General features: G+C 42.3%; 1 protein-coding gene and 1 pseudogene across 3 annotated transcripts in view; both read right to left on the reverse strand.

The window, feature by feature from the left end:
* Positions 1-24,489, reverse strand: part of ATRN (attractin) — a 186,236-nt gene that overhangs the window by 5,861 nt on the left and 155,886 nt on the right. For all 3 annotated transcript variants that reach the window (XM_021077390.2, XM_021077389.2, XM_001927289.8), the window contains exons 26-28: positions 15,271-15,349; positions 11,375-11,482; positions 3,967-4,081 (exon numbers count right to left, since the gene is read on the reverse strand). In XM_021077390.2, the coding sequence (XP_020933049.1) occupies positions 3,967-4,081; positions 11,375-11,482; positions 15,271-15,349 (302 nt within the window). The remainder of the gene's footprint in view (positions 1-3,966; positions 4,082-11,374; positions 11,483-15,270; positions 15,350-24,489) is intronic.
* LOC100158021 (large ribosomal subunit protein P1 pseudogene) lies at positions 19,198-19,888 on the reverse strand (annotated as a pseudogene).

Raw genomic sequence — 24,489 nt, forward strand, 5'->3', positions numbered from 1 at the left:
GGTAGATCCTAGTCACATCAATCAGACAAGAAAAAGAAGTAAGGGGCATCCAAATTGGAAGGGAAGAAGTAAAACCGTCACTATGTGCACATGACATGATGCTATTTATATTAGAACTAATAAATGAATTCAGTAAAGTTGCAGGATACAAGATTAATATATAGAAATCTGTTGCTTTTCTAAGTACCAATAATGAGAAAGCAAGAAAACAACCTTGTTTAAAATCACATCAAAAAGGAAGGGATACCTAGGAATAAACTTAACCAAAGAAGTGAAAGATTTATACTCTAAAAACTGTGAAACTTTTATGAAGGAATGTGAAAATCATACAAAGAAATGGAAGGATATCCTGTGTACTTGGATTGGCATAATATTGTTAGAATGTCCATACTACCCAAAGCAATTTACAGATTTAATGCAATCCCTATCAAAATAACCATGACATTTTCCACAGAACTAGAACAAGTAAGCCTAAAATTTATATGGAGCTATGAAAGATCTGAATTCCAAAGCAATCTCAAGAAAAAAGAATAAAGCTGAAGGTATCATGCTTCCTCACTTAAGACTGTACTAAAAAGATACAGTGGAGTTGCCGTTGTCGCGCAGTGGAAACAAATCTGACTAGGAACCATGAGGTTGCGGGTTCGACCCCTGGCCTTCCTCAGTGGGTTAAGGATCTGGTGTTGCCGTGAGCTGTGGTGTAGGTCACAGACACGGCTTGGATCTGGCAGTGGTGTGGATGTGGTGTAGGCCGGGAGCTATAGCTCTGATTAGACCCCTAGCTTAGGAATCTCCATGTGCTGCGGGTGCAACCCTAAAAAGACAAAAGACGGAAAAAAAAAAAAAGCTACAGTAATCAAAACAGCATGATACTCTCACAAAAACAGACACACAGATCAGCAGAACAGAATAGCCCTGAATCATCCCATGCACTCACGGTCAATAAAACTACGACAAAGGAGGCAAGAGTGGAGAAAAGTCTCTTTAATAAGTGGTGCTGGGAAAACTGGACAGTTTATGTAAGAGAATGAGATTAGAACATTTCCTTACGTCATATGCATAAGAACCTAAATATAAGACCTGAAACCATACAACTCCTAGAAGAGAACACAGGCAGAACACTCTTTGACAATAAGCCATAGCAATATTTTTTTTTGGGATCTGTCTCATAAGGCAAAAGAAATAAAAGCAAAAACAAACAAATGTGACTTAATCAAACTTAAAAGCTTTTGCACAGCAAAGGCAACCTCAACAAAATGAAAAGACAACCTACTGAATGGGAGAAAATATTTGCAAATGATATGACTGATAAGGGGTTAATATCCAAAATATATAAGCAGCTCATACTTCCCAATATTAAAAAAAAAAAAAGCCCCAAATCTACCTGATCAAACAATGGGCAAAGACCTGAACAGACATTTTTTCAAAGACTCTATACAGATGGCCAGCAGGCACATGAAAAGTTGTTCAACATCACTAATCATAAGAAAAATGCAAATTGAAACCACAAAGAGCTATCATCTCACATCTGTCAAAACAGCTATCATCAAAAAGACCACAGGTAACAAATGTTGGTGAGGATGTGGTGAAAGATTACATATACATACATACATATATATATTATATATATATATATTTTTTTTTTTGGCTACCCTGCCGCCTACAGAGTTCCTGGGCGAGGGATCAGATCTGAGCTGCAGTTTTGGCAATGCCGGATCCTTATTAACCCACTGTGCTGGGCCAGGGATCCAACCTGCAACCTAGTGCTCCAGAGATGCCACTGATCCCGATGCACCACAGCAGAACTCCAGGATGGGGTGAAAAGGGAACCCTTGTATATTGTTGGTGGGACTATATATTGGTGAAGCCACTGTGGAAAACAGTATGAAGATTCCTCAAAGAACTAAAAGTAGAACTAAGTAGGATTCAGCAAATCCACCTCTGGGTATTTATGCGAAGAAAAAGAAAATACCAATCAGAAAAGATACATACACCCTAATGTTGTTCACAGCAGCATTATTTAAAACAGCCAAGCTATGGAAGCAACCCAAGTGTCCATTAACAGATGAATGGATAATGGAGATGTGTGTGTGTGTGTGCGCGCGCGCACTCGTACACCGCGTCCCCGCATGGGGCACCACAGACCTAGACCTTCTGAAAGCTCTGGAACTCAGGGCCTGAGCAAGGATTCTGGAACATTCTTTCCTCATAGTCACAAGGCTTTCTTTTTGGCTCAGGCAACCTTGACCGGCAGAACCACCTCAACTGAAAGTTGTCTAAAGCACTCATACTGACTGAGGCATCCTCCATGATTAATCAAGACACTTCGAAGCTGCATTCGTATTTTCTTCGTGTTCAACAATAAAAGAATGTTTATCTAAATTAGGATTCATGTATTGGATGGAATAGTGTAAAGATGGGTAAAATATAATGTAACCTATAAAAATGTTTATGTTACATGAAAAAAGAATAAAAATTAAACAATCATCGCAACTAAATTGCTAATAAAAGCTAGAAAGAACAGTGAAAATTGGTGGGTGTTGGATGGCAGACCTGTGAGTAAATTTTCAAAAACTTCCTTTAGAATGTTATAGTTGTTTGTGCCTTATACTTAGTGTGTGTGTGTGTGTGTCTTTTCAAGGCTGCACCTGCAGCATTATGGAGGTTCCCAGCCTAGGGGTCTAATCAGAGATACAGCTGCTGGCCTGAACCACAGCCACAAAAACGCCAGATCTGAGGCGCGTCTGCGACCTACACCACAGTTCACGGCAACGCCGGATCCTTAACCCATTGAGCGAGGCCAGGGATCCAACCTGCAACCTCATGGTTCCTAGTTGGATTTGTTTCCGCTGCGCCACGAGGGGAACTCCTGTGCCTTATACTTAGAGTGAAAAAGCAAAAGAAATGCAGTAGTGCTAGAAATGCCAATTTGAGAAGCACTAGCTTGGAGGAGCTCGCTGGAAGCCGTGAGCGAAGGTAAGATGACTGAGGAAAGCAAATGGAGTGAAAAGAGAGAGAGCCTACATCTAGGGGCAGAGCAAGGCAAGAGGCAGGAAAGGAGCAGCACAGCCATTGGGGACTGGAACCCTGGTGGCAAAGGAAGGTGTGTCCAGAAGCAGCAATACCACAGGGGGCTGAGGGGGCTGGTGCAGTGAGGAGGGCTCTAGACTTTTCTCAGGAAGGAAAGACGGATTAAGGAATTCAGGGGTGATGGGATCATCTCACTGAATCCTCACAACTGACACGACACAGGCACTACAGGCATACGTTTTACTGCGCCTCATGGGTACTGCTTCTGTTTTCTGTTTCTTTCCTTTTTTTTTTAAACAAAAGGTTTATGGCACCCTGCTTCATTAGATAAGTTGGCATTTTTAAACAATAAAGCATTTTTTTAAAAATTTTTTTTGTCTTTTTAGCTATTTCTTGGGCCGCTCCCGCGGCATATGGAGGTTCCCCGGCTAGGGGTTGAATTGGGGCTGTAGCCACCGGCCTACACCAGAGCCACAGCAACGTGGGATCTGAGCCGCGTCTGCAACCTACACCACAGCTCATGGCAACACCAGATTGTTAACCCACTGAGCAAGGGCAGGGACCGAACCCGCAACCTCATGGTTCCTAGTCGGATTCGTTAACCACTGCGCCACGACGGGAACTCCGCAATAAAGCATTTTAAAATCAAGGACATACACTGTCTTTTTTAGATACAATGCTATTATACAATTAATAGACTACAGTATAATGTAACATAATTATAGTCACTGGAAAATAAAAAAATTCGTGTGACTTGCTTTATTGTGATATTGGCTTCACTGCGGTTTTCTGGAACTGAACCTGCAATATCTCTGAGGTCTACCTGAATTCAATACTGCCATGATTACTATGATAACTATGTTCTTGATGAAAGGGAAGGAGACCTCACACAACTGAAACGGAAACTGCATTTGTCACTGAACTTCATTTACTCACCTGACTGCCCAGGAGGAGGGATTCCACCAAGGCCACGGGGGAGCCTCACAAACACAGAGAGGACAGCTGCTTTGTTTCCAAAACAGGGCTCCAGGGCAATGGGCTTGGGAACAGTCTGGTGGAAGAAAACAAAGAATTACCTAAAGCAGTGTTTCCTAGGAAACAAACACCTTCTCAGCCTTTAGATGGAATTTTTTTTTAAAAGATGCCATATATATGTGTGTGTGTGTATATACATATGTATGTATATGTGTGTGTGTGTGTATTTTTTTTGCTGTGCCCACTGCCTGTGGAAGTTCCTGGCCTAGGGACTGAACCCATGCCATAGCAGTGACAAGGCAAGATCCCTAACCTACTGAACCACAGGGGAACTACCCCCATTATTTGTTTTTATTGCTGTGAAACAAATCACCAACAGCACATATGTATTATCTCAATTTTGTGGGTCACTAGTCCAGCTGAGAGCTCTGCAGGGCTTTCTGCTTAGGGACATACACCTTACTCATGTCTTCCATCAGTTCTGGAAAAATTCCCAGCTCTATCTCAAAAAGGTCGCAAGGGCCTCAGCTTTCATCTTCAGAAGGTGGAAGTCAAGTTGTCAGCTGGGCTTCACTCTTTTTCCCAGGAAGCGCTGGGGAAGAACTTGCTTCAAAACGTATTCAGGTTGTTGGCAGAATCCAGTTCCTTGCTGCTTGAGGTCTGAGGTCCCCGTTTCCTGGCTAGCAGCCAGCCAGGGGCCACGCTCTTCTCTCAGAGGCCACTCACATCCTTCCCCATGCAGCTCCGCCTGCTTCAAACCAGTGACGAAGCTCAAGTCTTCATGCTTCCTCTTCTGCCACCCCCCAGAGAAAGCTCTCCCTACATCTTAACGTCAACTGCCCTCAGACTTTCACCACTTTTGCAAAATCGCTTCAGAGCAGAACCTGGAGTAGGGTTTGAAGAACCATGAGACAAGAGTCTTGGAGGCCATCTTTAGAATTGTGCCTATTATATCTCCAAATATGTCATCAATTTCTTCACATCAGTTGATGAAAATCATTTCCAGTACCACTCTAGTTATAGCACAGGGAAATGACTAGAGTGAAATGACAGAAGGGGGTCAACCAGTCACAAGGCAACTGTAATAATCCAGGTGGAAGATGACAGTGGCCCAGATCAAGGTGGTAGGTAGAGTGGTGGAGGTGGTGCACAGTCGTCAGGAAATATTTTTGAAGAGAAAGCTGAAAAGATTTGCTGACGGACTGGCTGTCCAGTGAGGATGAGAGCAAGGCTGAGTCAAGGATGCTTTTGGCTTGGCCTGAGCAACTTGGATGATGGCGGTGATATGCACCGAGTTGGGGAAGTTATGCCAGAGGAGAAGGTGTGGGGAACAATACCTAGAGCTCGGTTTTGGACAGTGTTAAATTTACGATGCCTGTTAAGATATCCATCTGGGAACACTGAGCAAGTAACGTGATACATGAGCTGGACACTCACAGGAGACATTTGAGGGGGAGCTCATGGTATTTAAATCCATGATGGATACGATCACTGCCAGGGTCTGGATATTTGTATACTCCCACAGTATAAATTTTAACCCCCAAAGTGACAGTATTTTGAGGTGGGGGCTTTGGGAGGTGATTTGGTCATGAGGGCAGAGCCCTCATGAATGGGATTAGTGCCCTTAGAAAAGAGACCCTGAGAGCTCCTTCACCCCTTCTCCCATGTAAGATTATAGCTGAAGGCATCATCCATGAACCAGAAAGCGAGTCTTTACCAGACACCTAATCTGCCAGCACCTTGATCTTGACTTTCCCAGCCTCCAAAACTGTGAGAAATAAATTTCTGTTGTTTGTAAGCCACCCAATCTCTGGTATTTTGTTATAGCAGCCTGAACAGACTAAGACAATCACCAAAGGTGTAAGGTATAAAAGACATGAGAAGAGGCGCCAAGACTGAGCCTGTGAATGTTAAAAGCTGCTGGGAGACAAGGGGGTTGAACAAAGAACACAGAGCAAGAACGGCCAGAAGCTGAGTGTGTGGTATCCTGAGGATAAAGTCAAGAACATGTTTTAAGGAGCAGCCAACTGTGCCACACGCTGCTGAAAGATGACACAGGGAGGGCGCCTCTCATTTTTGGCTGTGCTTGAGGCATGTGGAAGTTCCTGGGCCAGGAATTGAGCCTATGCCACCACAACCATGCCTGGAGTTGTGGCAGTGACAAGGCTGGATCCTTAACCTGCTACACCACAAGATAATCCCGGCCTTTTTTTCAAGGCCGCACCTGTGTCACATGGAAGTTCCTGGGCTAGTGGTCAAATCGGAGCTGCAGCCACAGCCACAGCAACACTGGATCCAAGCCCCATCTGTGACCTATGCTGCAGCTTGCGGCAACACTGGATCTTTCACACACTGAGCGAGGCCAGGGATCAAACCCACATCCTCATGGACACTATGTCTAGTTCTTAACCCACTGAACTACAACTCCCCTGTCTATTCTTCTTAATCCCACAGACTATTACTATTTTATCAGGACCATATTTGCTTAGATTTACACACATGTTTATCATTGCGGTTAGTCACCATCCCTTTTTATTCCAGCCCCCCTCCCGTAAATTTCCTCCTTTCTAATACATCCTTTAGACATTTCTTTTGTATGGGTCTGCTGGTGGCAAATGCTCAGCTGTTCCCATAATCTGAAGATATCTTTATTTCGTCCTTGTTCTTGGAAGGTGGTTCCTGGGCACACTATTCCAGGTTGGCAGTTTTCTTTCAATGCTTTGAAGACATTCTTCTCTGTCGTAACTTCTGAGAAGTCAGCTGCCACTCAGTCATTCCTTTGTAGGTGACTTTTTCTTTTTTCCCCAGTTATTTTTTAATGTGGTAAAATGCACAAAACATAAAATTTACCATCTTAACCATTTTTACGTACACAGTTCAGTGGTATTAAGAACATCTATAGTGTCTACAACCATCACCAGAATCAATTTCCAGAACTCCTTCATCTTGGAAAATTGAAACTACACCCATGAAACAGTAACTCGCCCTTCCTCTTCCCAGACCCTGGCAACTACCATTCTAACTTCTGCCTTTACAAATTTGACTATTCAAGGTACCTCATAAAAGTGAAATCATAAAGTGTTTGTCTTTTTGTGACTGGCTTATTTCACTTAGCATAATGTCTTCAAGGTTCACTTATGTTTATCGACATGGTCATTTCTTTGTTCAGACTTTCTTTCCTTAAGGCTGAGTAATATTCCGCTGCATGTATACACTACACTTTGTTTATTCATTCATATGTCTGTGGACACGTGGGCTGCTTCCAACTTCTAGCTACTGTGAATAAAGCTACTATGTACATGGGTGTGCACATATACCTTCAAGACTCTGCTTTCAATTCTTTTGGGTACACACCCAGAAATGGAATTGCAGGATCATCTAATAATTCTATTTTTCTTTTCTGAGGAAGAGAAATACGGTTGTTTTTTTTTTTCACAGCAGCTGCATCATTTTCATTCCTACACAGTATACAAGGGTTCCAATTTCTCCACATGGTAGTGATCTTTTTGTGCTCTGGCTAATTTTTGTATTGCTAGTTCTTTTTTTTTTTTTTTCCCACTGTACAGCAAGGGGATCAAGTTATCCTTACATGTATACATTACAATTACATTTTTTTCCCCACCCTTTGTTCTGTTGCAGCATGAGTATCTAGACAAAGTTCTCAATGCTACTCAGCAGGATCTCCTTGTAAATCTATTCTAAGTTGTGTCTGATAAGCTCCTGATCCCTCCCACTCCCTCCCCCTCCCATCAGGCAGCCACAAGTCTTTTCTCCAAGTCCATGATTTTCTTTTCTGAGGAGGTGTTCATTTGTGCTGGATATTAGATTCCAGTTATAAGTGATATCATATGGTATTTGTCTTTGTCTTTCTGGCTCATTTCACTCAGTATGAGATTCTCTAGTTCCATCCATGTTGCTACAAATGGCATTATGTCATTCTTTTTTTATGGCTGAGTAGTATTCCATTGTGTATATATACACCACATCTTCTGAATCCAATCATCTGTCGATGGACATTTGGGTTGTTTCCATGTCCTGGCTATTGTGAATAGTGCTGCAATGAACATGCGGGTGCATGTGTCTCTTTTAAGTAGAGTTTTGTCCGGATAGATGCCCAAGAGTGGGATTGCGGGGTCATGTGGAAGTTCTATGTATAGATTTCTAACGTATCTCTAAACTGTTCTCCATAGTGGCTGTACCAGTTTCCATTCCCACCAACAGTGCAGGAGGGTTCCCTTTTCTCCACAGCCCCTCCAGCACTTGCTATTTGTGGATTTATTAATGATGGCCATTTTGACTGGTGTGAGGTGGTATCTCATGGTAGTTTTGATTTGCATTTCTCTTATAATCAACGATGTTGAGCATTTTTTCATGTGTTTGCTGGCTATATGTATATCTTCCTTGGAGAAATGTCTATTCAGGTCTTTTGCCCATTTTTCCATTGAGTGATTGGCTTTTTTGCTGTTGGGTTGTATAAGTTGTTTATATATTCTAGAGATTAAGCCCTTGTCGGTTGCATCATTTGAAATTATTTTCTCCCATTCTGAAAGTTGTCTTTTTGTTTTCTTTTGGGTTTCCTTTGCTGTGCAAAAGCTTTTCAGTTTGATTAGGTCCCATGGGTTTATTTTGCTCTAATTTCTATTGCTTTGGGAGACTGACCTGAGAAAATATTCATGATGTTTATGTCAGAGAGTGTTTTGCCTATGTTTTCTTCTAGGAGTTTGATGGTGTCCTGTCGTATATTTAAGTCTTTCAGCCATTTGGAGTTTATTTTTGTGCATGGTGTGAGGGTGTGTTCTAGTTTCACTGCTTTGCATGCAGCTGTCCAGGTTTCCCAGCAATGCTTGCTGAATAGACTTTCTTTTTCCCATTTTATGTTCTTGCCTCCCTCGTCAAAGATTACGAGGTGTCAGGGTTTATTTCCAGGTTCTCTATTCTGTTCCATTGGTCTGTCTGTCTGTTTTGATACCAGTACCACACTGTTTTGATGACTGTGGCTTTGTAGTATTTCTTGAAGTCTGGGAGAGTTATGCCTCCTGCTTGGTTTTTGTTTCTCAGGATTGCTTTGGCAATTCTGGGTCTTTTGTTGTTCCATATAAATGTCTGGATTGTTTGTTCTAGTTCTGTGAAAAATGTCATGGGTAATTTGATAGGGATTGCATTGAATCTGTAGATTGCTTTGGGTAGTATGGCCATTTTTACAATATTGATTTTCCCAATCCAGGAACATGGACTATCTTTCCATTTCTTTACATCTTTGATTTCTTTGATTAAAGTTTTATAGTTCTCGGCATATAGGTCTTTCACCTCTTTGGTCAGGTGTATTCCAAGTTATTTGATTTTGTGAGGTGCAATTTTAATAGGTATTGTATTTTTGCATTCCTTTTCTAACATTTCATTGCTGATATACAGAAATGCAAATGACTTCTGAATGTTAATCTTATAGCCTGCTACTTTGCTGAATTTATTAATCAGTTCAAGGAGTTTTTGGGTTGAGTCCTTACGGTTTTCTATGTATAGTATCATGTCATCTGCATACAGTGACAGTTTTATCTCTTCTCTGCTCTGGCTAATTTTTTAAGATGTTCTCTGTCTTTGGAGTTCTTCAGTTTCACTAAGATAAATCCAACTGTAGTTTTCTTTCTCTCCTGCCTTCCCTCTGCTTTCTCTCCTTACTCCTGCTTATGATACATTTGTTAGAATATGTATAATCATGTCTTTCATCAGTTATGGAAAATTCTCAGCTATTATCTCTTTAAATATGGCCTCTCCTCCCGTCATTTGTTCTGGGACTGTGATTTATTTATGTATATGTATATATGTGTATATATATATATATATATATATAGATCTGTGTGTCTGTGTATGTGTATATATATATATACATACACACAAATGGCCTTCTCATTCTACCCTCTATATTTTATTATCGTTCATGTTTTCCATCTCCTTGTCTCTCTGTTCTACATTCTATGTAATTTCTTCAGTCATCTTCCAGTTCAAGAGCTCTCATGTGTCTCATGTGCTGCTTGACATTTAAAAATGTTATTTAAAACATTAAAAAAAACTGAGCTATTTAAAAATTTTCAACTACTATATTTTTCCATTTCTAACAGTTCCAGTTGGTTCTTTTTCAGATCTGCTTGGCCATTCTTGATTCTCAGGGCTTCCTTATCTTTTTTTTTTTTTTGGTCTTTTTTACCATTTATTGGGCTGCTCTCGCGGCATATAGAGTTCCCAGGCTAGGGGTCTAATCGGAGCTGTATCCACCGGTCTACGCCAGAGCCACAGCAACACAGGATCCGAGCCACGTCTGCGACCTACACCATAGCTCACGGCAACGCCGGATCGTTAACCCACTGAGCAAGGCCAGGGATCGAACCCGCAACCTCATGGTTCCTAGTAGGATTTGTTAACCACTGTGCCACGACGGGAACTCCGGCTTCCTTATCTTTATGAGTCCATCTTTTATTTTTTTAAACATTTCATACAGAGCTATATTTGTTAGATGTCAATTACGTTGTTTCTGCTGACTCTTATTCATGGTGGCTTTTCTCTCTCATCCTTGGTGATTGTTGATTGTCTGGTCTTTATCTGTAGAAATCCTACATATCTGAATCAGGTGTTTTCCCTAAGGCAGGATCTGCATCTATTTCAGCTGGGAGATGTGATGTGTTACCAAGCTAGAACCACTTTAGACCACGCATGGTTCTGGTTTTGGTTTATGGTTTGTTCTTTTTTGGAGGAGGGAAAGGAGAAAAGTCCCTGTATATCTCACATAATTCCTGTGAGCTCAGTAAATGCTTTACTAAGTATGTTATACATATTATACATCAGGTTTATACATGTTATATATAATATATATATCTACACCACACATATATACATATATATCTCCATTAACATATAGTTGTTTCCCAAGAGTATCTAAAATATTTCATCATTTTGTTAAAAGAAAAAGCCTTAACACTCTCTTTTTCATTGGGGTGGGGGGTCAGAATTATTTTCCATTGAATTCATAGTCAATTATGATTTTTCCCCTTTTAAAAAATCTCCCAAAATACTCATAAAGAACAATGATTCAATTTAGCTATTTTCAAGTTTTCAAGTATTACACCACAGAAAACTTGTAAGAATATCAGACAAATTATTTATATTTTAAAATTCCCTGAACATGTGACAGCTTAACAACATGAATCAAAGACTGGAAAATGAAAGCAAAAGAATACCTGATACTTTCGTTGTATCGACTTATTGTTAAGAAGAAAGAGGGGACAACCTAAGAGGCAACAGGATGATGCTCTTGCTCTCTCTGGTTCCCCAGACTTAACTCTGATAAATTAAAGGGGCTTCTGAATTACAATCTCACCTTTATACTCCCCCCAATAAGATCAGGAGGCTCTTCATCTGTTTCCAAGGCAACGTTTACAGAGGCAAACGGACGACTGGCCATCTGCTGCATCTCTCGAAGAAGTTGCTGATGAGTAATACAGCAACCATTAATGCAAAGAGGACGGAGGTGATTTTATTAGAGAATACCACATATTCAAAATACTTTATCCTCCTTGATTCAAACTAATCAAATCCAAAATGATATTTTTGAGACAGTTGGGGATAATTTGATATGGATTATTATTAACTTTTTAATTTTGTTGGCTGTGCTTGTTAGATTAAAGAAAAAATTCCTATCTGTTAGAGATACATACTAATGTACTGATGGATATAATGCAATGATGCCTGCTTGTTAAATACATAAAATAAATTATCCTACCTCCTCATACTTTTATTTTTTTGTCTTTTTTTTTTTTTTTTGCTATTTCTTTGGGCCGCTCCTGCGGCATATGGAGGTTCCCAGGCTAGGGGTCGAATCGGAGCTGTAGCTGCCAGCCTACGCCAGAGCCACAGCAACGCAGGATCCGAGCCGCGTCTGCAACCTACACCACAGCTCACGGCAACGCCGGATCGTTAACCCACTGAGCAAGGGCAGGGACCGAACCCGCAACCTCATGGTTCCTAGTCGGATTCGTTAACCACTGCGCCACGACGGGAACTCCATACTTTTATTATTAGATAAAAGCCAGAGTTTCTTTTTTCCTGCTGAAAACTGAACCAAGTATTTACACAGTAACAAAACCTGTCCTTTGGTACACAGTAGACAGGAACTCAAAGAGCTCTTTATTTAGAGAGGTGGTAAAAGCTAAACACATAAATAAACATGAAGTTCTGCAGAGCAGAGGGATAAGTGGGGGCTATGGATAAGGGGGACTTGGAATATGAATACCTGCTCCAACATTCTCCAGCTGTATGACCCTAACAAAGGTGTTTAAAGTCTCTGGGCTTCAGTTCCCTCCTCTCTGTAATGGGTTTTTAACCCCATAAGAATGTCAGTAAAATTAAATGAGATGCCATGTGCTCGGCACTAACCCAAGCACATGGTGTGGGTCAAGCATGTATCAATGTTAGAGATGTGCGATGTCGCTGAAGCTTTGAGGTCATGCTGCAGAAGGCAACCACTCAAACTTTATACTTCAACTACTCCCTTGGGACTGCTTTTGGAGACAGAATCTTGGGCTGGACAGGTCATAACTCTGTTTTAGAAGGGTGTTTTTTATATTAAACATCTTATTAAAATATCAATAATCACATTCCTACATCTCATAAAACTATTGGACCAATTATTCAACAAAGACACACAATAACAACCCTACTTTGGGATCTGCGTTTTTTTTTTTTTTTTGCTTTTTAGGGCCGTGCCCATGGCATATGGAATTTCCCAGGCTGGGGGTCAAACCGGAGATGCAGCTGCCAGCCTACGCCACAGCCACTCTAAATCCTAGCTGAGTCTGTGACCTACACCACAGCTCACGGCAACGCTAGATCCTTAACCCACTTAGCGAGGCCAGAGATAGAACCTGCATCCTCATGGATACCAGTCAGGTTCATTTCAGCTGAGCCACAACGGGAACTCCCACCCGTTTTAGTGTAAGTGTGAAGCCACAGAGAGACAGAGTGCCTACCCTACTCTAGTTCCCATTCTGGTTCCTTTATGATGAGTGCAGGAGATAATGTGAGTAAAGGCATTTAAAACAGGACCTGGTATGTTGCAAGGGCTTAAGCTGTATTAGCTACTTTATTTTAGTTGTTATAAAGAACATAAATCACTTTTTCTACAGTTCTGAGAGGAATAAACCATGACTGACATTTTAGAAAAGATAAACTATATTCCGAATAGTCAGGTTCACAGTAATAGAGACATTTTAAATCACAAAGGTAAAAGTTTAGTTTATTGGCTGATCAACTGTAATAAAAGCATATTTTTTGGGAAAATCTCTTTTCTAGCAGGTGTTTTATCTTATTTCCTTTTATGTATGTTGCAAATATTTTTCAGTTGGTTGTTTGTCTATGGTATTCATTTGTTTATTTTAAATTTTTATTTATTTATTTATTTTTGTCTTTTTAGGGCTGCAGCTACAGCATATGGAAGTTCCCAGGCTAGGGGCTGAATCAAAGTTGTTGCTGCTGGCCTATGTAACAGCCACAGCTACAGCAATGTCAGATCCGAGCCATATCTGTGACCTACGCAGCTTGTGGCAACCCCTGATCCTTAACCCACTAAGCAAGGCCAGGGATTGAAGCTACATCCTCATGGATACTAGTCAGGTTCTTAACCTGCTGGGCCACAATGGGAACTCCCTGTTTATTTTGATATACTTAAGTATTAATTTTTATGCAGGCAAATCTCTATGTTTTGATAATCTTATCTAAAAATAATAATTTCATCCTTTTTCCAAAAGTAACAAAACATTTCTCTTTCTCTTAGTGCAAAGTCTTAATATCCAGAACAAAACTAAGTGACTCTGGGGACCATGTGATGATTAGAAACATGGTCTGTGGAGACAGCAGTCCTAAGGTTACAGCCCAGCTTGGTGTGTAAAGATCAGCAAGTTACTATGCCTGAGTCTCAGTTCCCTTAACTGTGAAATAGGACTGGTATTAATAACTATTTCATAGGATTGTTGTGAGGATTTAATTAATCTGTATAAAACCTCTTAGAACAGTGCCTGCAATTTGGAAATGCTCAAATGTCAGGTTTTTTGTTTGTTTTTTTTAGCTAACCACCCAGCATACAGAAATCCCCTGGCCAAGGACTAAATCTGAGCCACAGCTGTGACATACACTACAGCTTGGGCATTGTCAGATCCTTAACCCACTGCACTGGGCCAAGAATCGAATCTGCACTGCCACAGAGACAACTGGATCCTTAATCCACTGTGCCACAGTAGAAACTCAAATGTTAGTTCTTAATATGACTAACTTGTCTGAATTTTTACTGGGGACTACTTCTAGTATTTTTTCATCATGGGTGATGTTAGTTACCTGGATATTCTTCCAAGTGTTAAGGAAATATTTTTCTATGAGTTTTGTTTTTAAAGTAGGAATGAGAGTTGATATCAGTAAATGATTACTTGGCCACTATTAAAAATTTAGATTTTATTTTTGACCCACGGATATAACATATCCTAGTAGGTTTTCTGGTATGAAATGATCCTTTTACTATACTGGTAAATTAGATTGCTGCACATATAGTTGTTATGCAACTGGTCTCTACTTTCTGGTGCTTCCTTTCTCAGGTTTAGGTTTCAAGGTTTGTATGCATAAAATGAACCACGATTTTTAAAAATTTACCCCTTTAATCGCTTAATTTATTTTTCTTTCTTTTTTTTAAGGCTGCACCTGCGGCAACACCAGATCCTTTAACCCACTGTGTCAGGTTGGGGATTGAGCCTGTGCCTCCACAGTAGCCTGAACCACTGCAGGCAGCAATTCCCAGGATTTTTTTTTTTTAAAGCTATCTGCCGTTTTCTTGAACAATGAGAAACTTCTGAGATGCTTATGTGGCTGGTTTTACTCTCATTCTCATGAAAGGCTCTTATAAAGGCTGTGTGACTTATAATAAGCCTTCAGATCTCCAGCCTGAGCTGAGGATCCAGATTTTGGTAGGAAGGGTAAAACAGACAGCTGTAAGTCAACACAATTCTAAAAGTTTCCTTTGCGAAAGTTAAAAACCATGCGATGCAGAATTAACTATACCATATATAGCACTTATTGAAGTCCATGGACCATACACGCGGAGCAAGCAGCATCACTGTCTCTGTAGCTATGTCCATCAATTATCACTAAATAGCTAACAGTGGCTTCCTGAAGAGAACTAGGAAGGAAAAAGCTCTTGCAGGGATTCGTTAATCTTTATCCACTGAGACTTACCTCTCTACGTCTGGAAGCCCAGCAACTTTGTTTGATCTTCCAAACCACAGCAGCCACCAGGAGCAAAGAGAGGAAACAACTATGAGAAAGGAAAGGACCGAGTTATTAGCCCAGTCCCCAGAATCAGCACGCCGCCACCCACACCTCAAGACAGGAAGCAAGACAATCCCCCAAAGACCAACTCCAAGCTCCTTTGTGATGAGTCATCACAATTGTGTCCAGGTTCACAGGGAACAGTGTGAGAAGACTGATAAGCTGGGCTTCTCGACCCAAACACTGGACAGAATTGTCTCCACAGTGTACTCTGGGAGGAGAGCCTGGACCTCCCACCAGGCCTTTATCGGAATGGCCCATCATGGCTTATCCCAAACAAGGAAAATAATGCTATGGTAATTATGACAAGTAATAAGCATGCTATTTAATCTTGTTAGCAGACATTTATTGCAAAGTCTAAAAAACGAGAAAGTTAGCAAAGTAACAACCAGCGTTTCACAAGGAAGAAGTAAACAATAAATTTATATGTCGTAATGGATATTCAATTATATTTTTACAAAGTAAGTACTTTTTTTTTTTTTTTAAAGGGCTGTATGTGTGGCATATGGAAGCTCCCAGGCTAGGGGTTGAACTGGAGCTTCAGCTGCCAGTCTACACCACAGCCACAGCAAAGCAGGATCTGAGCAGCATCTACGACACCACAGCTCATGGCAATGCCAGATCCTTAACCCACTGAGCGAGGCCAGGGATCGAACCTGCATCCTCATGGACATTAATCAGGTTCTTAACTCTCTGAGCCACAATGGGAATTCCTTCCCCCCCGCCCCCAACTTTCTTAAAAGTATCAGGAGACACGAAGTCCCAGTGGTCTTGTAACTGGAAATGATTTCAATGTTCGCTCAAGTGTAAACCAGGCACTGAATGGTTTGAAAAGCTACTGTGACAGCAAAGAGAATGAGTGATTTCAGATGAAAAGGACTAATAATTCTAACAGATAAACCTCCTAGGTAACTGCTTAAATAATTTTAAAGCTGGTATTTTCACTCATTAAATTGTGAAAGGGGCTTTCTAGAGAGTACTGTTCCAGAGTGTTACAAACAGACACAGGCAGGCACCCTGCAGTCAGGTACCCTCTTGCTGAGCTCTGGGTATTCAGGATGGGGCTGGCTTTGTGAAAGGCAGCCTGAGCACACACAGTGCTGAAGACAGGCCTCCCGGGCTGGCTAGAGGCAGGCCCTCTAAAGTGCTAAGAGGACTGAGCTTCTGCCTTTTTGGAAATAGAAATTAAGCCACTCTCAGCCCACCGCTTTTCCCAAGAGACACAAGAGTACAGACCCCTCCAAGGGGTATTCTAACAAAAGAGAAGTCCCCCAGGGTCATTACTCAGTGGAAAGTCTTCAGTTCCTATCTTGCTGGGCCTCCTCGCTGTCTTGACACTGTTGATCCCTCCTCTCTGACACTTTCTTCCTTCCTTCCTTTTTGCCTTTTTAGGCCCGCACCTGCAGCATATGGACATTCCTAGGCTAGTGGTCACATCCGGACTGTAGCTGCCCGCCTACACCAACAACAGACCCGAGCCGCATCCGTGACCTACACTGCAGCTTGTGGCATCACCGGATCCTTGACCCGCTGAGTAAGACCAGGGATTGGACCCACATCCTCATGGATACTAGTCGGGTTCTCAACCTGCTAAGCCACAATGGGAACTCCTGACAGTTTCTGTTTTTCTTTTTATCAGTACTTTACAGATCCTATTCTAGGCTCACAGAATATACCAATGAACAGACAAAAAGATCACCTTTCCCATGGAGTTTATATTTCAGCAGACGGAGGCAAATAGTAAATGAAAATAAGTGAGCAAATTATAGAGCATGTCAGAAGGGAGTTAAGGAGTTCCCGTCGTGGCGCAGTGGTTAACGAATCCGACTAGGAACCATGAGGTTGCGGGTTCGATCCCTGCCCTTGCTCAGTGGGTTAACGATCCGGCGTTGCCGTGAGCTGTGGTGTAGGTTGCAGACGCGGCTCGGATCCTGCGTTGCTGTGGCTCTGGCGTAGGCCGGTGGCTACAGCTCCGATTCAACCCCTAGCCTGGGAATCTCCATATGCCGCGGGAGCGGCCCAAGAAATAGCAACAACAATAACAACAAAAGACAAAAAGACAAAAGACAAAAAAAAAAAAAAAAAAAAAAAAAAAAAAAAAAAAAGAAGGGAGTTAATGCTACACAAATAAAAAGATGTTAAGGGTAAGGGAGTTGAGAAGTGGCAATGGCATTCTACAGCAGAAAGGTCAGAGTGGGTGGGCCTTAATTCTTGAGATGGTGACATCTGAGCAAAGACTTGGAGGATGTGTGGGAGGTGACTTGTGGATGTCTGCAGAAATGCGCCTGGGCAACTGGGGTCAGCCAGTGCAAAGCCTGAGGCAAGGATGTGCCTAGGATTTTGTGAGGAACCTCAGGAGGCCAGTGTGGCTGGAGTGCGGGAGTCAGGCCAGGGATAAAGACACAGAAGTAAAGGGAGGGCACATCATGAGGGCCCTCCAGGCACTGTAAGGGTGTTGGACTTCACTGAGATGAGCCAGTGCAGAGACGTGCCATGACTTAACTTATGCTGAAGAGACCATTAAGGAGGCAATGACACGAATAGAAAGAACAGGAGTCTAGGTGAGAAGTGAGGGTGGCTCAAACCAGGATGGTGGTAGCAGGGGTGCGAAAAGCACTTTGGAATCTGGACATGACTTGAAGGTGGAGACAATAGAATTTCCTGATGGACTGGATGTAGGATATAAAACAGAGAGAAGTCGGGGTTTTGATCTAAGGAACTTGCATCAACCAAGATAGGGAAGGCTCTGGGTGGAGCAGGTTTGACGCAGCAGAGTTCAGTTGCAGACATGGTGAGTTCTAAGAAATCGGGAGCAGCTATGAGCCTGGGCACTGGGTGCCAGGTCTGGGCGGAAGACAGCATTTGAGAGTCACCAGCATACATGTGGTGTTCGAAGTAATCAATCTGGATGAGGTCACCAAGGGAGGGAATACAAATGGAGAAGAGGGTCCTGGGGACACCCTAACACTGAGAAGCTGGGGAGACCAGGAAGAAGCAGTCAAGGAGTCTGAGAAGAATAATCTTCTCAGTCTTTCATGATTTCTATCCACAATCCTTTTACACCCCCCCCCCATAATCCTGCTTTTCGTTATTTTTATTCTAACAAACACAAGGAGGCAGCAAATCCACATGGAAGAACATAAAACAGATGTACTGGTCAAGATGCTGCGATTGCAGCTGAATACAGCGCTGGCCTTAGAGGTGAGGACACTGGTGTCACTAAGAGGCCTCTCTTGGACTGTCCTCAACACAGAGCTGTGAAATGGCACCACTGGGAAGGTCTGGGCCCCTCCCCCCAGGCCTTGGTGGGCTTTTGTCTTCAAGGTGGACCTGTCAGAAGCACCCACGACCCAGTTCCTTCCACCTGTTCCTGTTTCTCTGAGACACAAACCACGTATCGATACACAATGATCATCCCTCAAAACTGATATGTGCGTGATTTTTCCTAGAGTAACACAACAATGAAGAATTTACTAGTTATTTCAAGAGGGTGGCTCTCCCTGATACCCCTCCCTTCTTTTTTTCCCCTAGAAATCTGGGAACAGGTGGGGCTATGACTTTGTTTTCATCTTATTGCAGTCCCTCTCATCAATTGTTTTACGTGTGTGTGTGCGCGTGCGCGCGCACGCGTATACACACACACACATATATATTTTTTAAGAGCTCAGCTGTTTTTTTTTTTTTTTAATTTTTTTTTAAAGGCCTCACCAATGGCATATGGAGGTTCCCAGGCTAGGGGCTGAATCTGAGCTGTAGCTGCTGCCCTACACCACAGCTCACAGCAACGCCAAATCCTTAACCCACTGAGCAAGACCAGGGATTGAACCTTTGTCCTCATGGATACTAGTCAGATTCATTTCCGCTGAGCCATGATGGGAACTCCAAGAGTTCAGCTTTTTATTATTGAATGTATTATAGAGGTTTACTCAAAAAGACCAAAGCCCATGCCATCATCAGACTCCTCAGATTCTTCTTTCTCTGCATCTACTTTCTTCTCCTCAGCTGGGGCAGCGGTGGTGGAGGGGCAGGACCTCCTGCTGGTGCAGCACTAGCTGACAGGGCATGTCCACCGGCCCCTACCTTGCAGATGAGGCTCTCAATGTTGACACTGGCCAGAGCGTTTGCAAACAAGCCTGGCCAGAAAGGCTCAACATTTACATTGGCTGATTTAATGAGGGCATTGATCTTATACTCCGGGACTGTCACCTCATCGTGCAGGATGAGGGCGGAGTAGATGCAGGCCAGCTCCCAGATGGAGGCCATGGGCGAGTGCTGAGGGGGGAAGGAGCACCGCCAGGTGTGTGCTGGTTGCTGGATGAAGTGAGGGCCCCACCCCAATTTCTGATACTTAACTTTCCTTCCAGAGGGTAAGGCCATTAAATAATGGGTATTTTTTCCTGCCCTTACAAGTCTAGCCTTTATAATACTGCGTATTCATTTCTTGGCCTGGATGTGACCTCCTAGCCAGTCTAAACACAGAGTCACTGCCGCTTCTTCCCAAGGTCCTGTGATATGCACTTCACCATTCTGGTCTGGATTAGATCCAGAGTGGCAGGACCCTATATCACTTCCATCTTCCAGAAAATGAACTGATCAACAAGTCACAGGCTTGTCAAAATGTTGGCTGTCAATTAATTTAGCAAGAGTCTTAGCAGAAGTTCAGGTAACTTAAAGTGTTATGAAAACCTATCTTGCCTTTGTCAGGAGTTCCCATTACTGTCCCTCCTTCTGGTCAGGCTTCTCCTATTCTTTTTCTTTTTCAGCTGCATCCGCAGTACATGGAAGTTCCTGGGCCAGGGATCGAATCTGAGCTATAGCTGTGACCTGTGCCATAGCTGCAGCAAAGCTGGATCCTTAACCAAGGCTGGGGATCAAACCCAGGCCACTGAAGAAACAATGCCAGATCCTTAACCTGCTGAGCCACAGCAGGAACTCCTTCTTTTTTTTTTTTTTTGGCTGAATCCACGGCATGTGAAAGTTCCTGGGCCAGAGACTGAACCTGAGCCAAAGTTGCGACTCGCACCATAGCTGTGGCAATGCCACATCCTTAACCACAAGTGAACTTCCACCTGCTTCTCTTTTTCATCCTCATCCAAATGCTACTCTGTAAAGTACCTTTGGCCCCAGCCACGCCGATTTTTAGAATGTCAGTCTGTCTCTCCCGCTTTTACTAACAAATAGTCACTACCATATCACTCCCAAACACACAGCTCTTTCACATACATCACCTCATTTGATTTTCAGAGCAAGCAAGCAAATGGGCCTTATTATTCCCCTCTTTATACACACGGCTCCTACTGGAGTCTGGGGGTCATCTCATTACGACACTAAGAGGCTTAGCGGATTTATCAGGATCTAGAGTTTACTCTTCACTTTGCCCAAGTCTGGGAGTCCTTTTCTAACTTACCTCACACTGATATTTTATCTGAATCCCTGAGCTTCCCCCTTCCACCCTCGCTCCCACCTCTAATTCTCTCTTCCGTATTCTAGGAGCTAGCCTTCATTATTTGGCTACCTTGCCTTCTTCCTTTACATTTCATGTGTATCATTTTGGACCTGGTTAATTTGCTCAGAGAAAAGCAGTATGGAGATTCCTCAGAAAACTAAACATAGAACTACCATTTGATCCAGCAATCCCACTCCTGGGCATCTACCCAGAGAAAACCACGACTCGCAAAGACACACATACTCCAATGTTCACTGCAGCACTATTTTCAGTAGCCAAGACATGGAAATAACCTAAATGTCCATCGACAGAAGGATGGATCAAGAAGATGTGGTACATATACACAATGGAATATTACTCAGCCATTAAAAGGAATGAAATACCGGCATTTTTAGCAACATGGATGGACCTAGAAATTATCATGCTGAGTGAAGTCAGTCAGACAATGAGACACCAACATCAAATGCTTTCACTGACATGTGGAATCTGAAAAAAAGGACGCAATGAACTTCTTTGCAGAACAGATGCTGACTCACAGACATTGAAAAACTTTTGGTCTTCGGAGGAGACAGTCTCGGGGGTGGGGAATGTGTTTGGGTTGTGGGATGGAAATCCTGTGAAATTGGATTGTGATGATCATTATACAACTACAGATGTGATAAATTCATTGAATAAGAATAAATAAAAAACAAAAACAAGCAAACAAAAAAGCACAATAGTTCCATGGGAGAGAAGCACAAAGGGAGAGAATTTAATCTGGGAGTTCCTTGATGGAATCTTGGAGGAAGTGACACTTGCCAAAATGTGAAGGATGAGTGTGGTAGAGTAAGAAATGTACATACGGTCTTTGCCCTGATTTCCTGGCACAGAGCTCCTAAAACCCTTAAAGTCCATGGGATAGGAGTGATCCCTTCCTTCTTTTTCACACAAATGTTCACAACAGCTTTATTAGTAACAGTCAAAAACTAGAGACAACCCAATCGTCAAGAGATGAATAGATAAACAAATTGTGGTTTATCTTTATACAGAGTATTACTCAAGGCTAAAAAAGAAGGAATTTAAAAATTTTTGATTTTTAAAGAAAACCTTTAAAATATATCTTTTTTTTTTTTTTTTAATCTTTTTAGGACCACACCCACAGCATATGGAAGTTCCCAGGCTAGGGTTCTAATGGGAGCTGCAGCTGCTGGCTTACTCCACAGTCACAGCAATGTAGGATCTGAGCCACAGCTGTGACCTACACCACAGCTCACAGCAACCCCAGATCCTTAACCTGCTGAGCAAGGCCAGGCATTGAACCCATGTCCAATGGATACTTGTCAGGTTTGCTACGACTGAGCCACAACAGGAAGTTCTAAAATACATTTTCATCAGCTCTTTTTACATGAAGTAATTTATACACTATAGAAGGGTATAAAAAGTGACAGGGTCTCTGAGTCTGAATTAATTATTTTTTAGTAACAGGTTTATGGAGATGTAATTCAGAAGTGTCTTTTTTTCCCTTACGGGAGGGAAGGACCTAAACAGCTTCAGGATGGGGGCTGGCCACCATAAAAACTAATCATGTGATTAGGGGGTTACATGGTTCAGTCCCCCTAATGAGCCTCCCCCCAGGAGCGGAGAGGGGCTGGAGATTGAGCTCAATCACCAGTGACTGGCGATTTCAGTAGACATGATTGTCTACTCAATGAAACTTTGAGGAAACATGGAATGACAAGGCTGGTGAACACGTCAACATGCTGGGAATATGTCATGCCCAGGTGATCGTGAAAGCCCTGTGCCCCCCCTCTTCCCTCCATAACTTGTCCAATGCATCTCGTCCACTGTGCCTGAGTTGTATTCTTTATAATAAAACAGTAATTTTCAGTACAGTATTTTCCTGTGAGTCATCCTAGCAAAATACTGCATCTGAGGGGGTCATGGGAACCCCCATACCTGTAATTGGCCAGGCAGAAGTGTCTGTGGCCTGAGGTCCATTTGTTGTCGACATGTAAAGTGGAAGCAGTCTTGCTGGACTGAGTCCCTAACCTGTGGGGTGTGCACTAGCTCCGTGGTTAGTGTCAGAACTGACCTGAACTGAACGGAGGACAGCCAGCTGAAACCAGAGAACTGGTTTTTGCTTGGAAAAAGCAATCAATGGGTAAAAGTATAGAGATGAAGGGTAGGAAGAAGAGCATTCCAGAAAGAAGGAAAAGTCTGTGCAAATGCTATGAGGTGGGCAGGGGCTTGGTGCTTTTTAAGAAATAGAAAGAGGCTTGTATAATGGGAACAAAGAGAGTAGTGTAAGATGAAGGTGGAGAGGTGACCAGAGGCCAGTTCATGCAGGACCCTGGTTTTTATTTTATCTTTGTCTTTTTAGGGCCGCACCAGAGGCATATGGAAGTTCCCAAGCTAAGGGGTGAATCGGAGCTGCAGCTTTTGGCCTACACCACAGCCACAGCAATGTGGGATCCGAGTCATATCTGCAACCCACACCACAGCTCATGGCAATGCCGGATCCTTAACTCACTGAGTGGGGCCAGGGATCAAACCCATGTCCTCATGGATACAGTTGGGTTCTTGACTGCTGAGCCACAACAGAAATTGGTAGAAGTCACAAGGTAAAGATTCAAAAAATACTGAGTGTGCAAGAATACAGCAGCCCCACTCTGGAGGAACCATAGAAAATGGCTGGTGTCAGTGAGTTCTGACTGCCTAGCACTAAGCATAATAAAGATATACTGGAAGGGGTGGAACAAGATGATAGGATTAGAGAGGGCAATTTCCTTGTGAAATATGTATTTCTGTGGAAAGAAGATATTTCATTGTGAATGGGAGGACATGTAATCAAATTTTCATACTGCTGGCAATGCATCATTTAGGACTGAGGTTCTGTGGTGCCCACTCAGCTCAAACGAGCTAAGACAGTCATAGTCTGAAAAAAAAGAAAAAATACAGAGTGAATTCCTAGCCTAGTGGATGGTGTGGCTTTGGAGTTGCGGTATTAATATATTGCTCTGATTTGCTGATAAGTTTCTGAAGCCTACCCAAATGGAAAAATGGCAAAGGTATAATCCAAATAAATTCAAGATGGGTAAAGGAAGACTTAAACATGAAAAGACAATAGACAGAATGCTTATGAAGAAAATATAGGAAAAAAAATGACAGATCTACATGGTGAAAAATAAATGAGGTTAAAAGACAAACAACTGAACACATGTTAATAATCATAAAATATAATAATGTCCTAAACTTCATTAAGAAAAAAGCAAACAACCCAACAGAAATAAGAGCAAAGGATATGAAAGTGTAACTCAAAACAAGAACTATAAGATCAGTAAATATCACTTACAAATAAATACAAGTTAATGCAAGGTATGACTGATATCTTCCAGATTGGCAACTTAAAAAAAAAAAAAGAGAGAGTAATAGTAAAAGCAGTAGTAAGAGAAATAGGCAGAAATAGTAAGAGATTATATACTTGCTGCAGAAGTATAAATTCATGCAACTTCTGAGGGGCCATGTGGTAATGTTTTCACATTTAGATATACCAATTACAGGATAAAAAATTATCCCAGGGGAGTTCCTGTCGTGGCGCAGTGGTTAACGAATCCGACTTGGAACCATGAGGTTGCGGGTTCGGTCCCTGCCCTTGCTCAGTGGGTTAACGATCCGGCGTTGCTGTGAGCTGTGGTGTAGGT

This window comes from Sus scrofa, chromosome 17 (assembly GCF_054392235.1).
Source record: "Sus scrofa isolate SSC_HxYL_T2T_F1_AM1 chromosome 17, Sscrofa_HxYL_maternal_Yorkshire_Landrace_v2.0, whole genome shotgun sequence".
NCBI lineage: Eukaryota > Metazoa > Chordata > Mammalia > Artiodactyla > Suidae > Sus > Sus scrofa.